A 19,046-nucleotide genomic window follows, 5' to 3' on the forward strand; every position below is an offset into this window, starting at 1 on the left:
GTGTAGTAGGAAATCGTCTGTCTGTACTATCTAAGTATGTGAGCATTTCATATACAATGTAACAGGCTGTATATACCAGGTAGGTCTTTCCCATTATTAGAAATGTAGTTAACTCTGCCAGGTTAAGTAAAATGCAGGGTGGATTTGCACCTTATAGACTAACCAAAGTGTCTGTCTGTATATACGTGTGTGTGTGTGTATAAATATTGTCAATAATGTCTATATTAGGGTTCGCAAGCTGGATACTGTGAAAGCTCACAAAAGCTTGTGCGTTCTCTCTCTCGCACTCGCTCTCTCTCCTTTACTTAGTCTGTAAGGTGCAAATCTACTCTGCCTTCTACTTTTTTGTTGTTAGCCAAGTTCCTTAACATGGACAGAGTGTGTTGCTGTGAAAGATATAGATTTTGGGTAGTCTGGACTCATTACATGTATATAGTAAGTTCTTATCATATGTTATAGGATGTGCAAACAGGAAAGTTAGGTACCAATACAAGACTTTCTCCTCTTTTGATCATGTCCACTATGATTTTACATGTAATTCCCGCTTTACAGAAACTGCATGGGAAGAGAGGAAAAAAATTAAATGTTTCAAGACCTGCAGACAGCACAGTCAAGACAGTCTAAGTATGACTTGTAAGAAACCTGTGAGAAGTACAAAAGTATACCCAAGTGACAATCCAAAGCCACCTTCTAAAAAACAATGGAAAGGTAACAACTTTCTATTTACATTAAAATATAACTTTAGTTAAAAACTCTAAAAAAAAAAAAAAAAAAAATACTTCGGAATTCATATAAAAATAATTGTGTGTGTTCTCACATGCACACACACACAGTTATATATGTTTATGGCTTTTACATGTTGCAATATTCTATATTAACAGAAGAAATACAAACTATTATTTATTTTGCTCCTCCTCTGACTTTGTGTCTTCCCCTTCTGCATCACATAAAGGACTAGTTCCATATTTCTTCACAGTGCTCTCTACTTTATTGAGTCTCTGCTTGACTCTCTGTTGGCTCGAGTTATATTCTGCCAGGAGCCTAGCAAACCTCGTCTGTAGATTATCTAGAGCAGTTTCAAGTCTTTCCACCTTTTCTTCCAAGTCTTTAGGGTCAGCTCCTGCTTTTGCTGCTTCCTCATCTATTAAATTGTCCTTCATCAGAATTTGTCGTCCTTTTTCTTCTAATGCCTTTTTGGCATCAGGATATTCAGTGAGGGCTTCCATCAGATCATCTTTAGACAAACAAAACAGATCTGAATAGCCAATGCTCCTGATGTTGGCTGTCCTCCTGTTACCAGATTTGCTACCTTTGATATTTAGGATGCTAATTTCTCCAAAGTAGCTACCATCACTTAAGACCACAAACTGTGTTACACCATCATCTGCCACTACAGCCAACTTCCCTTCTTTAATGATGTACATTTCTCTCCCAATATCTCCCTTTTTGCAAATATAGTCTCCAGGACTAAAGACTGTGGGTCTCAGCTTCAGCACTAGCTCAACCAGAAGACCAGCTTCGCAGTCTTGGAATATACGCACTTTCTTGAGTGTGTCCAAATGGACATTGATGGCAATTTCAGCCTTCAGCTTGTCAGGCAGGCTTTTAAGAACCTCCTTCTCATCCACTGTCTTCTTGTTGGTCCAGAGGTAATCAAACCACTTAATCACTCTGGCCTCTAAATCCTTGCTCACTTTGCGAAAATGCATATACTGTTTTATGGAATCAATTTTGGCCTGGAACTCTGCCCTGGAAGCATTCATATTGGAAATCATAGATCCTACATTACCAACAATTGTAGCAAAGATGAGCACACCCACCAAGAAGTCAATGACCACAAACAAAAATTCTTCATCCTTCACTGGAGGTGGGGTCTCTCCAATGGTTGTCAGTGTCAGTGTTGACCAATACAAACTGTAAATGTACTTTCTGGATAGACGGCCATACTCTGGATGGGATACGTTGGGGTAGACCCAGGAGTCAGTTCCAAACCCAATCATCTTTGATATCGCAAAATATATACAGGCATTCCAGTGGATGATTATGAGAATGTATAAGACAAGATTTCCAATCCGAAATATATTTGGGTAGTTTGTCCTGGTTTCCGTGCGGTCAAAAAACTCAAATAGCCTGGAAAACCTCAGCAGGCGGTTAAACCTCAGTTCAGGGTAATTCAAACCAAATTTGAAATAGGCCAGGTCTGTTGGTACAAGCGAGAGCGTATCAAGTTTGAACTGTACTGTTGAGGTATACCGTTCTCTCAACTTCTTTTCATCCCGAACTAGTAGGCCTTGTTCAAGGAAGCCTTAAAAGATTAAAAAAAATAGCCTGTTAAAATAAGAGGATGGGCCACAAGTCAATAATCAGCAACACTATGCCATTTATATTTGAATACCTCTTATTTGCTGGCCAAAACTGAAAACAATATTGCCTTTAAAACTTATAGTGAAAACATGTGGAGATTGAATGCATTTTCCATAAACTCCTGTTGTGTTTCATAAAAGGTATTTTACAAGGTTTCTAATAAATAGTATTAGATCATACAGGCCTCAAGCAAGATTGCAGCCTTACTGTGCTAACTATTGCATTATACCATGTTGTTTTGATTATAAGTTCACTTTTCTTCCCCTCAAAACAACCCTAAAAATATACTCAGCTTGTACACAGGGTCAATCTATAATCAGGTACTGGGTATCAGGACCCTGACTTTTTTACTTGAGGTATTTTTATGTATACAATAAAAATACCAAATCAGAATATTTTTCAGTGCATTCTTAATTTAGAATTTTAATGCATCTAAACCTTTGGGATAAGCTTTGATTATTTGATTCTCCTGCAGGATTATGTTAAAAACAAAAGCAGTTTAAGGACTTTATCTGTAATTATTGACTTAAAGTTTGAGGCTAAAGCTGTTTTTTTTCTTGCAACTGAACTTTTAAAATGAAATTTGGACGGATTTATTATCAGACCAATATGGTAAAGACAGGCCTTTCTACAAAGAGCTTACAATACAAGGCCTTTGTCCTCCAGAGAGAGTCTAGGGGGTTGGCCCACTGCCTCCACATGGAGTGCCAATGACAGCAGTGTTTTGAAGCATGGGGATGCTGATATGTGAGACGTGGAGGCTATTGGAGGTGCGCTCAGTAGCACAGTCCAGCAGACTTGATTGAGTCCACTACAATGCACTTTAATTAAAGTATGTAAGAGCAGCCTCCCTGCACATCTACAGGCACCCATAGGTGCATGCTGTCTAGAGATTCAGAGCCTTAATATTTTAAACTAAATTCTCAGAATAAACAGCATATAATGGAATGCAAGAAAAGTTGGGGTGAGTTACAAAGGTGTTGTTTTTCTTATCCATGGTATTTTCTGCTTGCAACTAATGTTAAACCAGCAGTGGTTATATTCTTTTGGTGGGAGATGATTTTCTTTGTTCATGTTTCAGGAAGACATTTAGAGTCTTTCTGTCTCATATACATTGTCGCAGCAGGAGTTAGCCCGGGAAGGGAGAATATTCAGGGATGTCATCAAATGGGTGGGATGCTGTGGATATCAACTAGTTTGCTGTTGCCTTGTTCAAAAAATTGACTTGTTTGTTTGGTTGTTTGTTTAAAAACGGCCTAAGGGGTTTTGCTAAAAAATATTCTGCAAGGTGATTTCTGGGCAGACTTTGAGCATGCAAAATTTTGACCCAAAATGAACAAGGGATTTAAATAATGGAAATGATTGCATTTACTTCATTAAAGTTTATACAAGGTGGACTTTGTGTTGGCAATTAGTATCAAATTGAAAATGGCTTTATATGAGCTTTTAAATAAAATATTAATGAAAATTAACTAACTAAGGCTCCTATTTGGGGGAGGCAAAAGCTTAGAGCATGGGAGTAGGACTCAGGAGACCTGAGTGTTATTCCTGGTCCCATCACTAGTCTACTGGGTTGCTTTGTGCAATTTATTTCATTCCTCTCTGAGTATATCTACACATGCAATTAATGTGGAGCAATGCACTCCAAAGCAGTTTGAGATAGAGTAAACTACTCTCAGGTGCAGCATCTACACATGTACCTGGGACAGCAACAATTTGAGCCGGGACAGAAAAGACCTAGGCTGGCAGGGGAAATGGGGGTTCAGCCTCAAGCTCCAGGTGGTGTTGGCAAGTGGCAGAAGGGCTGGATGGGGCACGAGAGTGCTGAAAGTGTGAACCCATGTGGCTAAGCAGCAAACAGGAGTTTGGACCCTGGCTAGCTGGGCTGGCCGTGTGCAATTTATGCCCATGGTCAGTGTCCACACATGCATTTATTAATCACAGTAAATTACCCTGGTGTAAAATAGTACTGTCCCCAACTGTACCATCTTATGCCAGCATAAATTATTTTACTGCAGCCTAATATCATCATACATGTAGACAGTGACGCTTTACTCTGAAGTTAATTAGTCTACTCTGCAGTAAAGCACATGTATAGACATGGCCCCTGTCTCTCATATAAAGTGTTTTGAGATCTACTGCTGTAAAATGCTATCTAAGATCTAGCTAGGCTTATTTTGGTAGCCCTCTGTACAACCAGTGCCAAATAGACTACTGCAATGACTAGCATAGTATTTTCTACCAGGAATAAACCCTGGAAAAAAACTGAGCTTTCTTTAAAGAATGAAAGAGGTTGAAATGAGGCCCAGATTCAAAAAGGAAAAAACAATGTTCAAAACAGACTTTCCTCCTCTCTCCAGAGACACGTCGCTATTAAAAAATCATATTGGTCCTTTGAGGTATTCAATAACATTTCCAATATACATCTTGATTTTGCATGAAAGAGCAGCTGCTAAAACTAAAAAGCCATAAGCATAGGAGTTAAAGCTTGCACTAGAGACCTTCCTGTTAAAATAGTATAATGCATGTTTTGAATTGTGTCTCTTCCTATTTGATTTTGGCCCTACAGCTCATTTATTTAATAGGTATATGTACGTGGCTAATACAAGATAGTTTTAATAATAATAATCATAAGCAGAAGAATAGCCAATAGATAAGATTTTTGTTACTTTCCATGTGCCCTGAATGATATACCCCACAATGGGACTATTGATTGTGTAAAAGCTAGTCATTTTAAAAAACAGTTGTTACATCCTTTTCCTCCAAATACCCAACTACCCAACCAGAGGTCATTGTTTAGACATAATCAGTAAAATGACTTTTGAAAATAATCTTATTTTGATTGTCTTCTTGAAATGCCAGTATTTTGCAAATATACCAATACACATTTGAAAAGATTATGTAATGTTTCATTTCTTTTATGGGTTTCTTCATTCTTGCTTCATCTTTGATCAAGACATTTGGTAGTGATTGTTATTTATAGATGCTGATATTTCTCCTTTCAAAAGACTTTAAGCAAGGAATTTTAAGCAATCTGCAATCCTGTGAGCCTTTCACCTATCTCAGGCTGTAAAATTAATGCAGCTGCATATTGGGAACTTTATTCACATGTGTACCGGGAAAGAAAGGGATCTGAAAAGCCGAGTCTACTCCAATATTAAAAGGAGCTCTGAGCAGTGCAGCTGCAGTGCTGTTTGTCACCTCTGAAAGTCCTAGATTAAAAAAATGTTTCAAGGGGAACAGCATGTAATCACTATCATTAAAACTTGAGTGGTGCTTACTATGGAATTTGAAGAGGAATGCACATCCCTGTGTCTACTGCCTGGCCCCTGCAGGCAGAGAAGCCTACTGGTAAGACAACACATTTTCTATGTGGCAGTTCCTGAGGCACTGCATGTGACAATATCCTAATTGGATCTAATAGTCCTATGAGCCTAAAAAAAATTGCTTCAGTCTTGAATTGCTTGAAAAACTGAATTTTAGCTCTGGAATCATTATTCTTTGGAAAAGTTTTTATCCTGAAATGGTATGAATACAAATTCCATTTTTGTTTCACTAAACTGGAATCCCACAGTATTTCCTTCTGGAAACACTGAAGAATGAGGCTTCCAAGACAAAACACCCTATTGAAGATGCCTAGTGGCTGCTGAATGAAATTGAGATGACTCTTGTCAATGTCACTGCCACCCACCACAAAATAGCAGAAGAGGAGGACTCCCAGGGTCCCTAGCTCCATTGCAGCCCTGCAGTGCATACTGTCTTGGAGTGAGAGAGTCCATTTCTTCCTGGATTTATGGTTGCAGGGGAGCCTTACCATGGAGAATGCACTAAAATGGGAAACATAGAGGAGTGACTCTGGGAGTTGTGGGATTCCCAGCATCAGGGGACTCTCTATCACAGGGCTGTCTTTGAGTCACACCACCTAAAAGACTATTTCAGCACTTCCAGGCTCCAAGAGGCCTTAAGTGCACCTCCAGGAGGCCTTACATGCCTCTACACTAATGCTCATAGTATGGGGAACAAGCAGGAGGAACTTGCCCTCCTGATAGCTAACACAAACCCAGACGTAGTGGGGCCCACTGAAACTTGGTGGGACCCAACACATGACTGGGTGGTAAACATCAAGTCCATAAGCCTACAGGAGAGATAGAACAGGGAGGAAAGGTAGGGGTGTGGTGCTCTATGTCAAAGAACAATTCACATCCTCAACAAACAGCACTGGGTCAGAGGAGGGGCAGACTGAAGTGCTCTGGGTCCAAATACAAGGGGGTCAAGGGGAAAGACTTAACAGTGGGGGTTTACTACAGGCCACTCAACCAGGGGGAAGAGCTAAACTGGGAATTCTCGCGGAGGCAGTTAAGTCAAAGGATGTGGTCATCATGGGTGACCTAAACTATCCAGACATCTGCTGGGAAGAGCAGTCAGCCAGGTCTGACCACTCACATAGGTTCCTAGCCAAGTTACAGGACCTCCATCTAACCCAGGAGGTAAGCAACAGGGGCCAGGGCAATGCTGTGATTAGGGGGCCAGTGCACACATCCACAGGAGGCCTCAAATGCCTCTACACAAACACTCATAGGGTGGGGAACAAGCAGGAGGAACTTACCCTCCTGCTAGCTGACACCAACCCAGACATAGCAGGGTTCACTGAAACATGGTGGGACCCAATGCATGACTGGACGGTGAATATCAAGGGTTATAGGCTGTACAGGAGGGACAGGACAGGGAGGAAAGGCTGGGGTGTGGTGCTCTACATTAAGGAGGCATACACATCCTCATCAGGTAGCACAGAGTCAGAGGAGGGGCACACAGAAGTGCTCTGGGTTAGAATACAAGGCAGTCGAGGGGAAAGAGACTTAACAGTGGGTGTCTACTACAGACCTCCCAACCAACGGGAAGAGCAAGATCAGGAATTCTTAAGTCAGCTCATGGACGTAGTTAGGTCAAAGGTCGTGGTCATCATGGGTGACCTGAACTTCCCAGACATCTGCTGGGAAGAGCAGTCAGCCAGGTCTGACCCCTCACGTAGGTTCCTAGCCAAAATGCAAGGCCTCCATCTAACCCAGGAGGTGCACAGCCCCACCAGGGGAGATGCCTTGTTGGACCTAGTGCTGGCCACTGGCAATGACCTGGTGAGGGGGCTGTGGGTGCTCGACCACCTGGGTGACAGGGATCATCGCCTGCTGGAATTCACCATCCAGCGCAAGGTGGCCAAGGCCTGCAGCAAGGCAGCAGCCCTAGATTTCAGGAGGGTAGATTTCAATGAGCTAAGGAAAATAGTCAGGGAAGAACTGAGGTCCCAGAGGGGAGGGGAGCCAGGTGTCCAAGAAGAGTGGTTGCTCCTTAAAGAGACGATCCTCCAAGCCCAAAGGGAAATAATCCCAACATGGATCAAAAGCAGCAGGAGGGCACAAAAGCCCCCATGGCTCACCAAAAGCATCTGGGAATGTCTCCTAGCTAAAAGGGAGGCGCACACCCAATGGAAGGGAGGGGCCATCACCAGGGAGGATTATACTGCGGTTGCTCAGGGCTGCAGGGGGCCAGTCAGGAAGGCCAAGGCGGAGATGGAACTGGGACTAGCTTCTCGGAGCAAGGACAACAAGAAGTTCTTTTTTAAATACATGGGGGGCAAAAAGAAGGTACCGGCTAATGTGGGGTCCCTGCAAGACATGCTAGGAAATTTGGTCGTCACACCAGACAACAAAGCTAACCTATTTAACGACTTCTTTGCCTCCATTTTCCTGAGCCGGGACCAGATATGTCACCCCACAGGGCCCCCCTCAGGCTCCAGGGGAGGCACACCTGGGCCATGTGTCAGGGAGGATCTAGTCCAGGAATTTCTGGAGGGACTGGATGTATTTAAATCAGCTGGTCCAGACAATCTCCACCCCAGAGTGCTGAGGGAAATAGCTGAGGTCATTGCAGGACCCCTGGCAAGGCTATACAAGCACTCGTGGTGCTCCAGGGAGGAGGGAGGACCCAGGGAACTATAGGCCAGTTAGTCTTACCTCGATCCTGCGTAAGCTTTCTGAGAGAATTATTCTGGCACATGTCCATGAGGGGCCAGCAGGGGAGATTATGCTTAGGGGCAACCAACACGGGTTCATTAGACGCAGGTCCTGTCAGACCAACCTGGTGGCCTTCTACGACCAGGTCACCAAATCCTTAGATACAGGGGTAGCAGTGGACATAGTCTTCCTGGACTTTCGGAAGGCCTCCGACACTGTCTCTCACCCTGTTCTCATTAAGAAAGTGGGGGACTATGGTGTCGACACCTACACAGTCAAATGAGTCACCAACTTTTTTGAAGGTGATGCACCTGGGGAGGAAGAACCAGCACCATACCTACAGGCTGGGGAACTCCCTTCTCGTCAGTGCAGAGGCAGAAAAGGATCCTGGAGTTGTCATTGATGCCAAAATGAATATGGGCTGGCAGTGTGGGGCTGCAGTCAGGAAGGCCAACCAGACCTTGTCATGCATCCACAGATGCATCTCAAGCAGGTCCAAGGTGGTGATCCTCCCCCTCTATGCGGTGCTGGTCAGGCCACAACTGGAGTACTGCGTCCAGTTCTGGGCACTGCACTTCAAGAGGGATGTGGACAACATGGAGAGGGTCCAGAGGAGGGCCACCCACATGATCGGGGGCAGCAGGGCAGGCCCTACGAGGAGAGGCTCCAGGACCTGAACCTGTTCAGCCTCCACAAGAAAAGGCTGAGGGGGGATGTAGTGGCCTGTTATAAACCAGTCAGGGGGGACCAGCAGGCACTGGGGAAGTCCCTGTTTACCCGAGCACTACCAGGAGTGACTAGGAATAATGGTCACAAGCTGGCAGAGGGTAAATTCAAATTAGACATCAGGAGGTGCTACTTGACGGTCAGGGCGGCTAGGATCGGAAACAAACTTCCAAGAGAAGTGGTGCTGGCTCCTACCCTGGGGGTCTTTAAGACAAGGCTTGACAATCACCTTGCTGGGGTCGTTTGACCCCAGTACTCTTTCCTGCCATGGCAGGGGGTCGGACTTCATGATCCGCTCAGGTCTCTTCCAACCCTAGAAACTGTGAAACCACGAAGAGCTACGTATCCAGTAGGGCTGTACAAAATTTCTCCAGCTGTTTCGTTCTAACATTGTTTTGACTCATTTTGAGCTCAAAACAGCAATACTGAAATGAAACCAAAGGCTTTGAAACAGCCTAGAAAAAAAACGAGGCCAGTTGAAGCATTTCAAAACTTTCAAAATGTTTCGAGTTTTGAAGCAGCCAACAGCCAGGTGGTGGGAGACAGGGGAGAACCAGGGCTGCGGGAACCCCATAGCATAGGGGAAGGGAACTGAGCCCAGGCAGTTCCCCTCCCCAGTGCTGCGATCGAGCTGGGGAAGGGAACTGAACCCGATTGTTGAGTTCCCCTCCCCTGCACTCCAATCAATTGGGCTGGGGAAGGGAACCCAGCCCAGATGAGCTCAGTTCTCTTCCCCAGCCCAAACTTGGTGCTGGGGAGGGGAACTTAGCTCAGCTGGTCTGAGTTCCCTTCCCCAGCCAGGTCGCAGCGCTGGGGAGGGCACCTGAGTGATCAAGCTCAGTTCCCTTCCCCAGGTAGCCAGTCCCAGGCGGCAGCACCCAGCTTCTCTCCCTCATCTGGCAGGCAGATTGGGGGCCTGCAACCCCAGGAGGAGTGGCACAGCCCCTGCAGCCCTCCTGGGGTTGTGGGCCCCCGATCTGCCTGCAAGATAAGAGAGGCTGTTTCAAACTTCCCCACTATAGCCTATGGGCACAATGTCAAAACAGCGTCACTATTTCGACAACACAAAATGGAACAACGGTTTTGGACTGAAATGAAATTTGAAATTAAACACTGCTCCGTCGAAACCTTGAAACGCAAGTTGAAATGGAACGGTGCCATTTCGCACAGCCCTAGTATCCAGGTTATAGCCATATTGGTCTAAAGGAAAAGGCAATCAGGACTCATAGTAGAGATGATATCTTTTATTAGCCCAAGATTTTTGCAAAAAAAATTGTTTAATTGCAAGCTTTCAGGCACAAGCACCCTTCATCAGGCACTGGAGAACAGATTGTAAAAGTTCTCCTGGGTAGAATTGAAAGTTCATATTTTATAGGATTTCACAGAGGAGTCAATAGATGGAAAACTCCTCTGGGCAGTCAGTTCATATCTCTTGGTAGAAGCTAAGCTTTCCAGGGCTGTCTGACTTCCAGATCAGCTGGCTCCTTCAGCTACGGAGCCATCTGGCCCAGGAGAATGAAAATCCCATGCTGCCAGTCTGCAGGTTGGCAGAAGACCCCAGAAGAGCAGACTATGGAAGTCCTGGGGAACCAACCTCAGGGTCATCCTTTAGGCAGGTGGCTAAAAGCAAGGCTGGTGAGCTAGAGTACTGTATATTAGAAGTGCAAATGGAAACATTTATACAGTCCCTTCAAGGCAGAAGCAAAACCTATTTGTTAGGGCTTTAGTCAACAGCAACGAGTGCTTACTCCACTGAGGTGAATTGGCACTCCTTGCATTCAAAAGCCACAGGTCTGCTGCCCAAACTAGAAGGAAATATTTTGTGGCTGTTATCATCAGTATCTTTTGCATTCTGAACATGAGGCTTTGTTTTATTTCACTGCTTAATGGCACGTTAAGGGTGAGAAAATCAGTTTCACTCTGCTAGGCATCAACGTTTTTGCACCGGTATTCAGTGCTTATAGCACATTGTGTATATTCAGAGGATTGTACAGGAGTTGACTGACTAATAATCCCCGTGTCTGCCAGGGGTGAGTGGTTAGGCCTTATTTTCCTCATCGTACAGACTGCTGAATTAAGGGAGACAGGCCTGCTCAAGACTCCACAGCCTGTCAGTGGTGGAGCCAAAATTAGAATTCAGCAGTTCTTGGCTCTCGGCCGCACGTTCAGTCCTCAAGCTCAGCCTTGCCTTGGTACTGCACTTTTAAGCAACCATTCCAGCACTTTGTAATGTAAGTTCCCCCTGTGCTCTGAGAGCGGTCTTTCCAAATGTCAGCACTTACTAAGAGAACACTGCCACGTTCCACTGCATCACAGCAACATCAGCAGATGCCTGCGGCAAAGCAGCCAAGTAAATCACAATGGCTTTTCCGCAGCCCCGCCCAGGACTGTCACGTCAGCATTTTAACAGCCATCCAGTTGCAATCAGGATAGCCCTACGGAAAGTCTGAGACTGCATTTCTGTCACCTGTGCACCGCCAATGACCTCCCACCTTTTCCCCTGTTGTTAAAGTGTGTCTATTTTCATTCCCCTTCTGGCAGAGGTGTCAGCTACAGAAGGTAAGTTTTATGAGTATCCTTTCCCTCTTTCTGTTGCACAGCCAAAATGAATCTCAGTCTTTAAGACCTTGGTTAATTACACAAAGTACCATGGGTAACAAATCAGTGTAAGCTTAAATGATACTGAGGCTAACTAGCAATGTAATAGTTCCCAAGGCAATGGCAGTTTCCCCCGCACTCCACCTCTCACCTCCCTCTTGCAACTGTGGTCACTGTTTTACTGATGTCGTTTGCTTGGCTTACAATAGCTAATGCCGCACAAAATAATATTGGAATTGCCATGCCAATCTGCTGAAGGACAGAAATTCTGAACAAAGGCAGTCACAGCAGTCTTGACGTCAAACTAGTGCTGTCTTCCCATTTCACACTAAGTCAATAGCTTGCAGAATGTAAGGCCACAAGTCACCATCGGTCCCTGTTGCCAAGATATTAGTAGGATTTAGACAGAGGCCTCAACATTTATAGTGATGAGAAGAAATGCCCTACTCCTTTAAGGGATGCTCTCTAGACCAGTAGTGTAATGAGAGGTGGGTGATCAGGGCACCAGCTCCAGGCAGTTGCTTAGAGGGGGCTCAAGAAGAGCAAACACTGCTGCCGCCACCACTAGGTGTTATGCCTCTGTTCTAGGCTACAGCCTTGCATGCACGTAGGCAAGGAACCACCCTACACTCTACCCACATTAGGCTGGGCTATATAAAGGGAGGAGGAAGCACTTGTGTGCCTAAATGACAATTTCCTGGCCACACACCTGGGTGTTTTTTGGCCCTGCCTTCGTGCTGTGGTTGTATAAGCGTGTGCACACAGACTTAGCATGCTCAGCAGGGCTACACACTAGCTGGACACAGAGGTGGTGACATGTGCATATAAAGCCAAAAGAAAGCCAGGGGAAGGAGAAAGGGGACCCTCCCTTATCATAGCACCAAAGTTGTTAGGGTTTAGTCTTGCCACTGAGATGCTGCCCCTCCATTGTATAAAATGAGCAAGGAGCCGTACAGTGAGGAAATTTCCACACAGCTGAGAAACTAGAACCCAGGGCCCTCACCTTTTTAAAGCAGCAGTCATTGCTCTGAGCTGCACACCTTCTAGCTTGTCTTTATCCTCTTGGCTCCACAGATCTCCCTCTCTTGCTTTGCAAAGGAGTACTAGAGAGGGGTCTGGATATGCCTAACCTGTGGTATGGTAACTGGAGCAGTGGGCTAGGAAGTCAGAGAGGGACAGGTTTAGAGCCCCTCTGGGTCAAAAGGCCTAGAACCTAGGCCTACTGCTCCCTGAGTTAGCTCTTAGCCACGCAACTAACTGTAGGAGAGAAACCCCCTCCCGCTGCCCCCCCCCCCCCGGCCCTTCTCCATCTAAAATGGGGTTTTAGGCAGCTACATTTTCATAACTTAGATGCAGGCCAGGCAGCGGTGGAGCAGTGGGTGGAGGGAATGGAGATGCTGCAGGGCATCCTCCTTTGATTTCTGCTCCACAGAAAGTGTAAAACAGGCTTATTGCAGATACTTAGTCTATGGATGGACACCTGCACCCACACCACAAGGGAAGTAGAATCATCAAAATTGCCACTTTAACAGCTAAAAAAAGGGGAGAGAGAGACCCTTAAACTGACACCAGCACATGGCACTTACATTTGGTTGGCAGGGGTTTCTATGGCTCACGCATATTGTGCAAAGAGCTGGGCCCCTAGGAAAAGCTCACACTCCTAATTCCTGTCTTTTTAAGGAGCTATCAAGCCTCTGCCTCCTTTTCCTTCCCTGATTTCCAAGGATTGCCCCAAAAAGCAAGGACAGCACTGTTGATTTTCACCACCCTTCCTTTCAACACCCTTTGCGAGGATGGGAATAGTTTTATATGTCAGCTGGAAAAAGAGTGCTGGTCATGGATCCAGAATTTTGAGGCTTTCCTTTCATGCCATTGCCTCTGAAGTCACAGGTGTTTTCCTAATCCAGGTGTTTCGCCAAACTGGCTAACTGTCTAGAGTTCTTATGGATGAAAGAACTAATGTGTGCTCCACCTGGTGAAACAGCTCTAGGCTCTGTGGTCTGGTGGAACAAGTCGAGAAGAGCTGAAGTTCAAATTAAAAAAAGGTTGTGTGGACAAGATGCTAAAGACAGAGAAGTGATTCCCCTACATCTGTTTGTGACAGATATCCACTGGCTCCCCCTCCCTTTGAGCTCCACTGTGGGTATCAGCCTTGAAGGATTTTGGAGTCAGTTAAGGACTCAGAAAACCCTGCCCACATGAACAACATCCTGCAGCATGTCATTTGAAAGAGACCAAGTAAAGCATATCAGCCACTTTGCTAGGGTGAAGTTACACTTTACATTTAGACCGTACTAGGGGCATTTAAAACATGAGCATCCACACATTAAAGCTTGTTAGTATGTTCTAAGTCCCCTCTAAGTGTCTCAAAGTTACATCACTTCAGATGAAGGTTAATTCTGGGCTGTGCTACCTAGCTCATGTTACAGTAACTTCAGTCTGTTCCATGGAGATAAAACTATCAATTTGCAGTCTTCCAGCATCCCAGGATGCATCATTCCCAGTCCCCCCGAGCCCCTCCCCCAGATGTCTTGACTCCTAGCCATGCCCCTGCAAGTCAAAGCTAAGCAGGCAAGAAACAGTATTAACCCCCATATCCTGCGACTGTACACAACACACTCCAACTTTAACACTGCTTAACATTTCTCAGCTCTAATATGGACTAAGTGTAATATTTCACTTCACCCTGGGCACACCTATACGTGCAATTAATGTGAACAAATAAACTCTGGTGCACATTGCTGCATTTACACATACACCCAGGACCTCAGCACACTGAGCCAGGTTGGAGCAGCCCTAGCTGGCAGAGGCCCTGGGGGCCAGCCTGCCAGCCAGGGCCTGCTCTCACCTGGCTCAGTGTGCTGTGAAGTGAGTGGCTAGGGCACAAGGGTGCTCTAGTGCACAGCTAGCTGGCAGATAACTGTCCCACACTGAAACACCTTGTGCCTCAGCCAGTCCCATCAGTGTCTGCACATGTGTTGCAGCAGAGTAAATAACTCTGCCATAGGATAGGGTACAACAAGGCCTCTCTACATCTCTCTTGTCTGTTAGCTATCTGATAATTTTTCTTATATCCTGTTTTATTTACATATGGAGTCTTGCACAAGCCCTTGTTCCATCTGCTGTTTAGCTCTGCTGTGCTTGCTTCTCTCCCAGGGTGATACCTGAAAGCTTGTCTAAATCTATCCCAACCATGCAGTTGATCCAATAAAAGAAATCATCCACAAAAACTCTTGCTTCTTCTATATTTCCTAGACTATCACAGTTACAACATCACTTCAAGACTACCACAGCAAGGCCTCCTCATTTGCCACAAGGAAGGAAAATCCTGGACATCAGATACCCAAGCTAGCAGTAGAGGAAAGTGCCACTGGGAAACATGTAAGGGAAGACTCCTGACCATGGTTTCACTAGGATATGCTCTCCTTTGTCATGAACAAGGGTTGGTGGCCCCATCCCACATTGTGAGTTTTGGTGAGCTGTTGTGCAGGGAGGCAGCGTGCTGACTTGGCCCATGACAGCTCAGCAAAACTCCCTATGCAACCCATGGACCCAAATAATTGCCCACCCCTGATCTAGTTGGCTGGCCATGACCAAGGGACCTGCTGCAAGCCGGACAAAATCCCATGGATCTGGCCCATGGGCCATATTTTGATCACCCCTGAACTAGATTAAAGTAGAACCAGAGGTGAAACCCACCCCAAAATCCTTTGGGTCCTTGAAGGAATGAAAAAAAGAGTCCTTGATCATGAAGTACAGAGAAACAGGACTAATCAAGACATCCTGGTTTTATTCAGTATTCTCTGTGCCAACATCTGAGGGGTTCTGTGTAGATTTCCAGGACATAAATGCCATGTCCTGGATCTCCTCCGGCGGGCTTTAAACTAGGCTCGTCGGGGGGAGGGGAAGATGAGGGTGGGGGAAGCTGTGGACCACCAAACCAGGTGGCACCCACAAGGACAGCCCAGCCTGAAGAAAGAGAGCTTTGGGAACGTGAAAGACAGGGGGTGGACAGCAATACGGCACAGGTAAGGAAAGGGAAGGTTAGAGACAAAAAGCCCTTTAGGACTTGGAGCGAGGGGGTAGCAAAAGCACCAGTCACAGGGCTCAAGTGCCTATATACTAATGCTAGGAGCATGGGGAACAAGCAGGATGAACTAGCGCTCCTGGTTGCACTAAATGCCTATGACTTAGCGGGGCTGACGGAAACCTGGTGGGATTCATCCCACGACTGGGCGGTACATATTGAGGGCTATAGATTGTACAGAAAGGACAGAGTGGGGAAAAGGGGGGGAGGGGTTGTGCTCTATGTTAAGGAGCAATATACATCAACCCTCATCAAGACAGAATCAAAGGATGAGGAAGTAGAAGGACTGTGGGTTAGGCTACATGGGGGGCAAGGAGAAAAGGATTTGGTGGTAGGGGTCTGCTACAGACCCCCACATCAAGGGGAAGAAATAGATTTGGGGCTCCTGAGGCAACTCTCGGAGACCATAAAAGCTAAAGAGGCGGTGGTCATGGGGGACCTAAACTACCCGGACATCTGCTGGGAGACACAGACAGCAAAGTCCCACCGCTCACGCAGGTTTCTAACCTGTGTACAGGACCTCCACCTGACGCAGGAGGTACATGGTCCCACTAGGGGGAATGCCTTACTGGATCTGGTATTGGCAACAGGGGATGACATAGTAGGGGACCTACAGATCGGTAGCCATCTGGGGGACAGTGATCACCTAAAAGTACAATTCAACATAAGGCGTCGAGTGGGTAAGGTAACCAGTAGGGTGAACGTGCTGGACTTTAGGAAAGCTGATTTCAGTGAACTCAGGCGATTAGTGAAGGACGCACTGCAGAGTAGTAGTTTTGAAATGATGGGAGCCCAAGAAGGGTGGCTGTGCCTTAAGGAAACTATCCTTCGAGCACAAAGCGAGACGATCCCCGTGCGAGGTAAAAGAGGGAAAGGGGCCAGGAGGCTTCCCTGGCTGACCAGAGAAATCCAGGGCAGACTAAGGGCCAAAAGGGGAGCACATAAAAAGTGGAAACAGGGAGAGATCACCAAAGAGGAATATACCTCTTCTGCTCGTGCTTGTAGGGAGGCAGTTAGACAGGCCAAAGCTACCATGGAGCTGAGGATGGCAACCCAAGTAAAAGACAATAAGAAATTGTTTTTTAGATATATAGGGAGTAAAAGGAAGGCCCAGGGAGGAATAGGACCTCTGCTAAATGGGCAGAAACAATTGGTGACGGACAGAGGGGACAAGGCTGAACTCCTCAACGAGTTCTTCGCCTCAGTGTTCCTAAGCGAGAGGCATGACAAGTCTCTCACTGGGAGTGTAGGGAGGCAGCAGCAAGGCACCAGACTTCCATGCGTGGACCCTGAGGTGGTGCAGGGTCACTTGGAGGAACTGGATGCCTTTAAGTCGGCAGGCCCGGATGAGCTCCATCCGAGGGTACTGAAGGCACTGGCCGACATCATTGCAGAGCCACTGGCGGGAATATTTGAACGCTCGTGGCGCACCGGTCAAGTCCCGGAGGACTGGAAAAGGGCCAATGTGGTTCCCATTTTCAAGAAGGGGAGGAAGGAGGACCCGGGCAACTATAGGCCAGTCAGTCTCACCTCCATCCTTGGCAAAATCTTTGAAAAAATCATCAAGGCTCACATTTGTGAGAGCCCGGCAGGGCAAGTTATGCTGAGGGGAAACCAGCACGGGTTCGTGGCAGGCAGATCGTGCCTGACCAATCTAGTCTCTTTTTATAACCAGGTCACAAAACGCCTCGACACAGGAGGAGGGGTGGATGTCGTATACTTGGACTTCAGGAAGGCCTTTGACACGGTATCCCACCCCATACTGGTGAACAAGTTAAGGGGCTGTGACTTGGATGACTGCACAGTCTGGTGGGTGGAGAATTGGCTGGAGGGTCGCACCCAGAGAGTCGTGGTGGATGGGTCGGTTTCGACCTGGAGGGGTGTGGGCAGTGGGGTCCCGCAGGGCTCGGTCCTTGGACCGATACTCTTTAATGTCTTCATCAGCGACTTGGACGAGGGGGTGAAATGTACTCTGTCCAAGTTTGCAGATGACACTAAGCTATGGGGCGAAGTGGACACGCCGGAGGGCAGGGAGCAGCTGCAAGCAGACCTGGACAGGTTAGACAAGTGGGCAGAAAACAACAGAATGCAGTTCAACAAGGAGAAATGCAAAGTGCTGCATCTAGGGAGGAAAAATGTCCAGCACACCTACAGCCTAGGAAATGACCTGCTGGGTGGCACGGAAGTGGAAAGGGATCTTGGAGTCCTAGTGGACTCCAAGATGAACATGAGTCGGCAGTGTGACGAAACCATCAGAAAAGCCAATGGCACTTTGTCGTGCATCAGCAGATGCATGACAAATAGGTCCAAGGAGGTGATACTTCCCCTCTATCGGGCGCTGGTCAGACCGCAGCTGGAGTACTGCGTGCAATTCTGGGCGCCGCACTTCACGAAGGATGCGGATAATCTGGAGAGGGTCCAGAGAAGGGCCACTTGTATGGTTAAGGGCCTGCAGGCCAAGCCCTACGAGGAGAGACGAGAGAAACTGGACCTTTTCAGCCTCCGCAAGAGAAGGTTGAGAGGCGACCTGGTGGCTGCCTATAAGTTCGTCAGGGGGGCACAGAAGGGAATTGGTGAGTATTTATTCACCAAGGCCCCCCCGGGGGTTACAAGAAATAATGGCCACAAGCTAGAAGAGAGCAGATTTAGATTGGATATTAGGAGGAACTTCTTCACAGTTCAAGTGGCCAAGGTCTGGAACGGGCTCCCAAGGGAGGTGGTGCTCTCCCCTACCCTGGGGGTATTCAAGAGAAGGTTGGATGTGTATCTAGCTGGGGTAATGTAGGCCCAGCACTCTTTCCTGCTTATGCAGGGGGTCGGACTCGATGATCTATTGAGGTCCCTTCCGACCCTAGCATCTATGAATCTATGAATCTATGTCTTACTTTGATGCCTAAAAATACCCTGGGATGGATGAAATAGTCTACTGAATCACATTGGTCAGCCCAGATACATTTCTACCTTAGCACTGACTAAGGGTTATTGGCAAATTCTCCCTTTACCCTGATTCTTGTGAGAAAATGAATGGCCTTTGCTATCCTGATCAGTTTATTTCAGTGTGTCACTATGCACTCTGGATTACACAGGGCCTCAGGTACTTTGCAAAGACTTTCTAATGCCGATTGTACCCTGGACGCTGGTGTGTATCTGGAGTCATACTACTGTATGTCATTGCACTAGTGTAGACTAAATTTTAGTAAGGGGGCACAGAATCTGCCCCAATGGAGTTCTAGCAAGTGGGAGTGAACCCTGATCTGCAGGGC

General features: G+C 46.5%; 1 protein-coding gene across 1 annotated transcript in view; it reads right to left on the minus strand.

The window, feature by feature from the left end:
* Nucleotides 1-737: 737 nt before the first annotated feature.
* Nucleotides 738-19,046, minus strand: part of CNGA3 (cyclic nucleotide gated channel subunit alpha 3) — a 45,037-nt gene continuing 26,728 nt past the window's right edge. The window contains exon 10 of the mRNA XM_090046336.1: nucleotides 738-2,305. Within this exon, the coding sequence (XP_089902462.1) occupies nucleotides 897-2,305 (1,409 nt within the window). The 3' untranslated portion in view covers nucleotides 738-896. The remainder of the gene's footprint in view (nucleotides 2,306-19,046) is intronic.

The sequence above is a fragment of the Crocodylus siamensis genome, chromosome 1 (assembly GCF_052110815.1).
Source record: "Crocodylus siamensis isolate JL-2025a chromosome 1, ASM5211081v1, whole genome shotgun sequence".
Lineage (NCBI taxonomy): Eukaryota > Metazoa > Chordata > Crocodylia > Crocodylidae > Crocodylus > Crocodylus siamensis.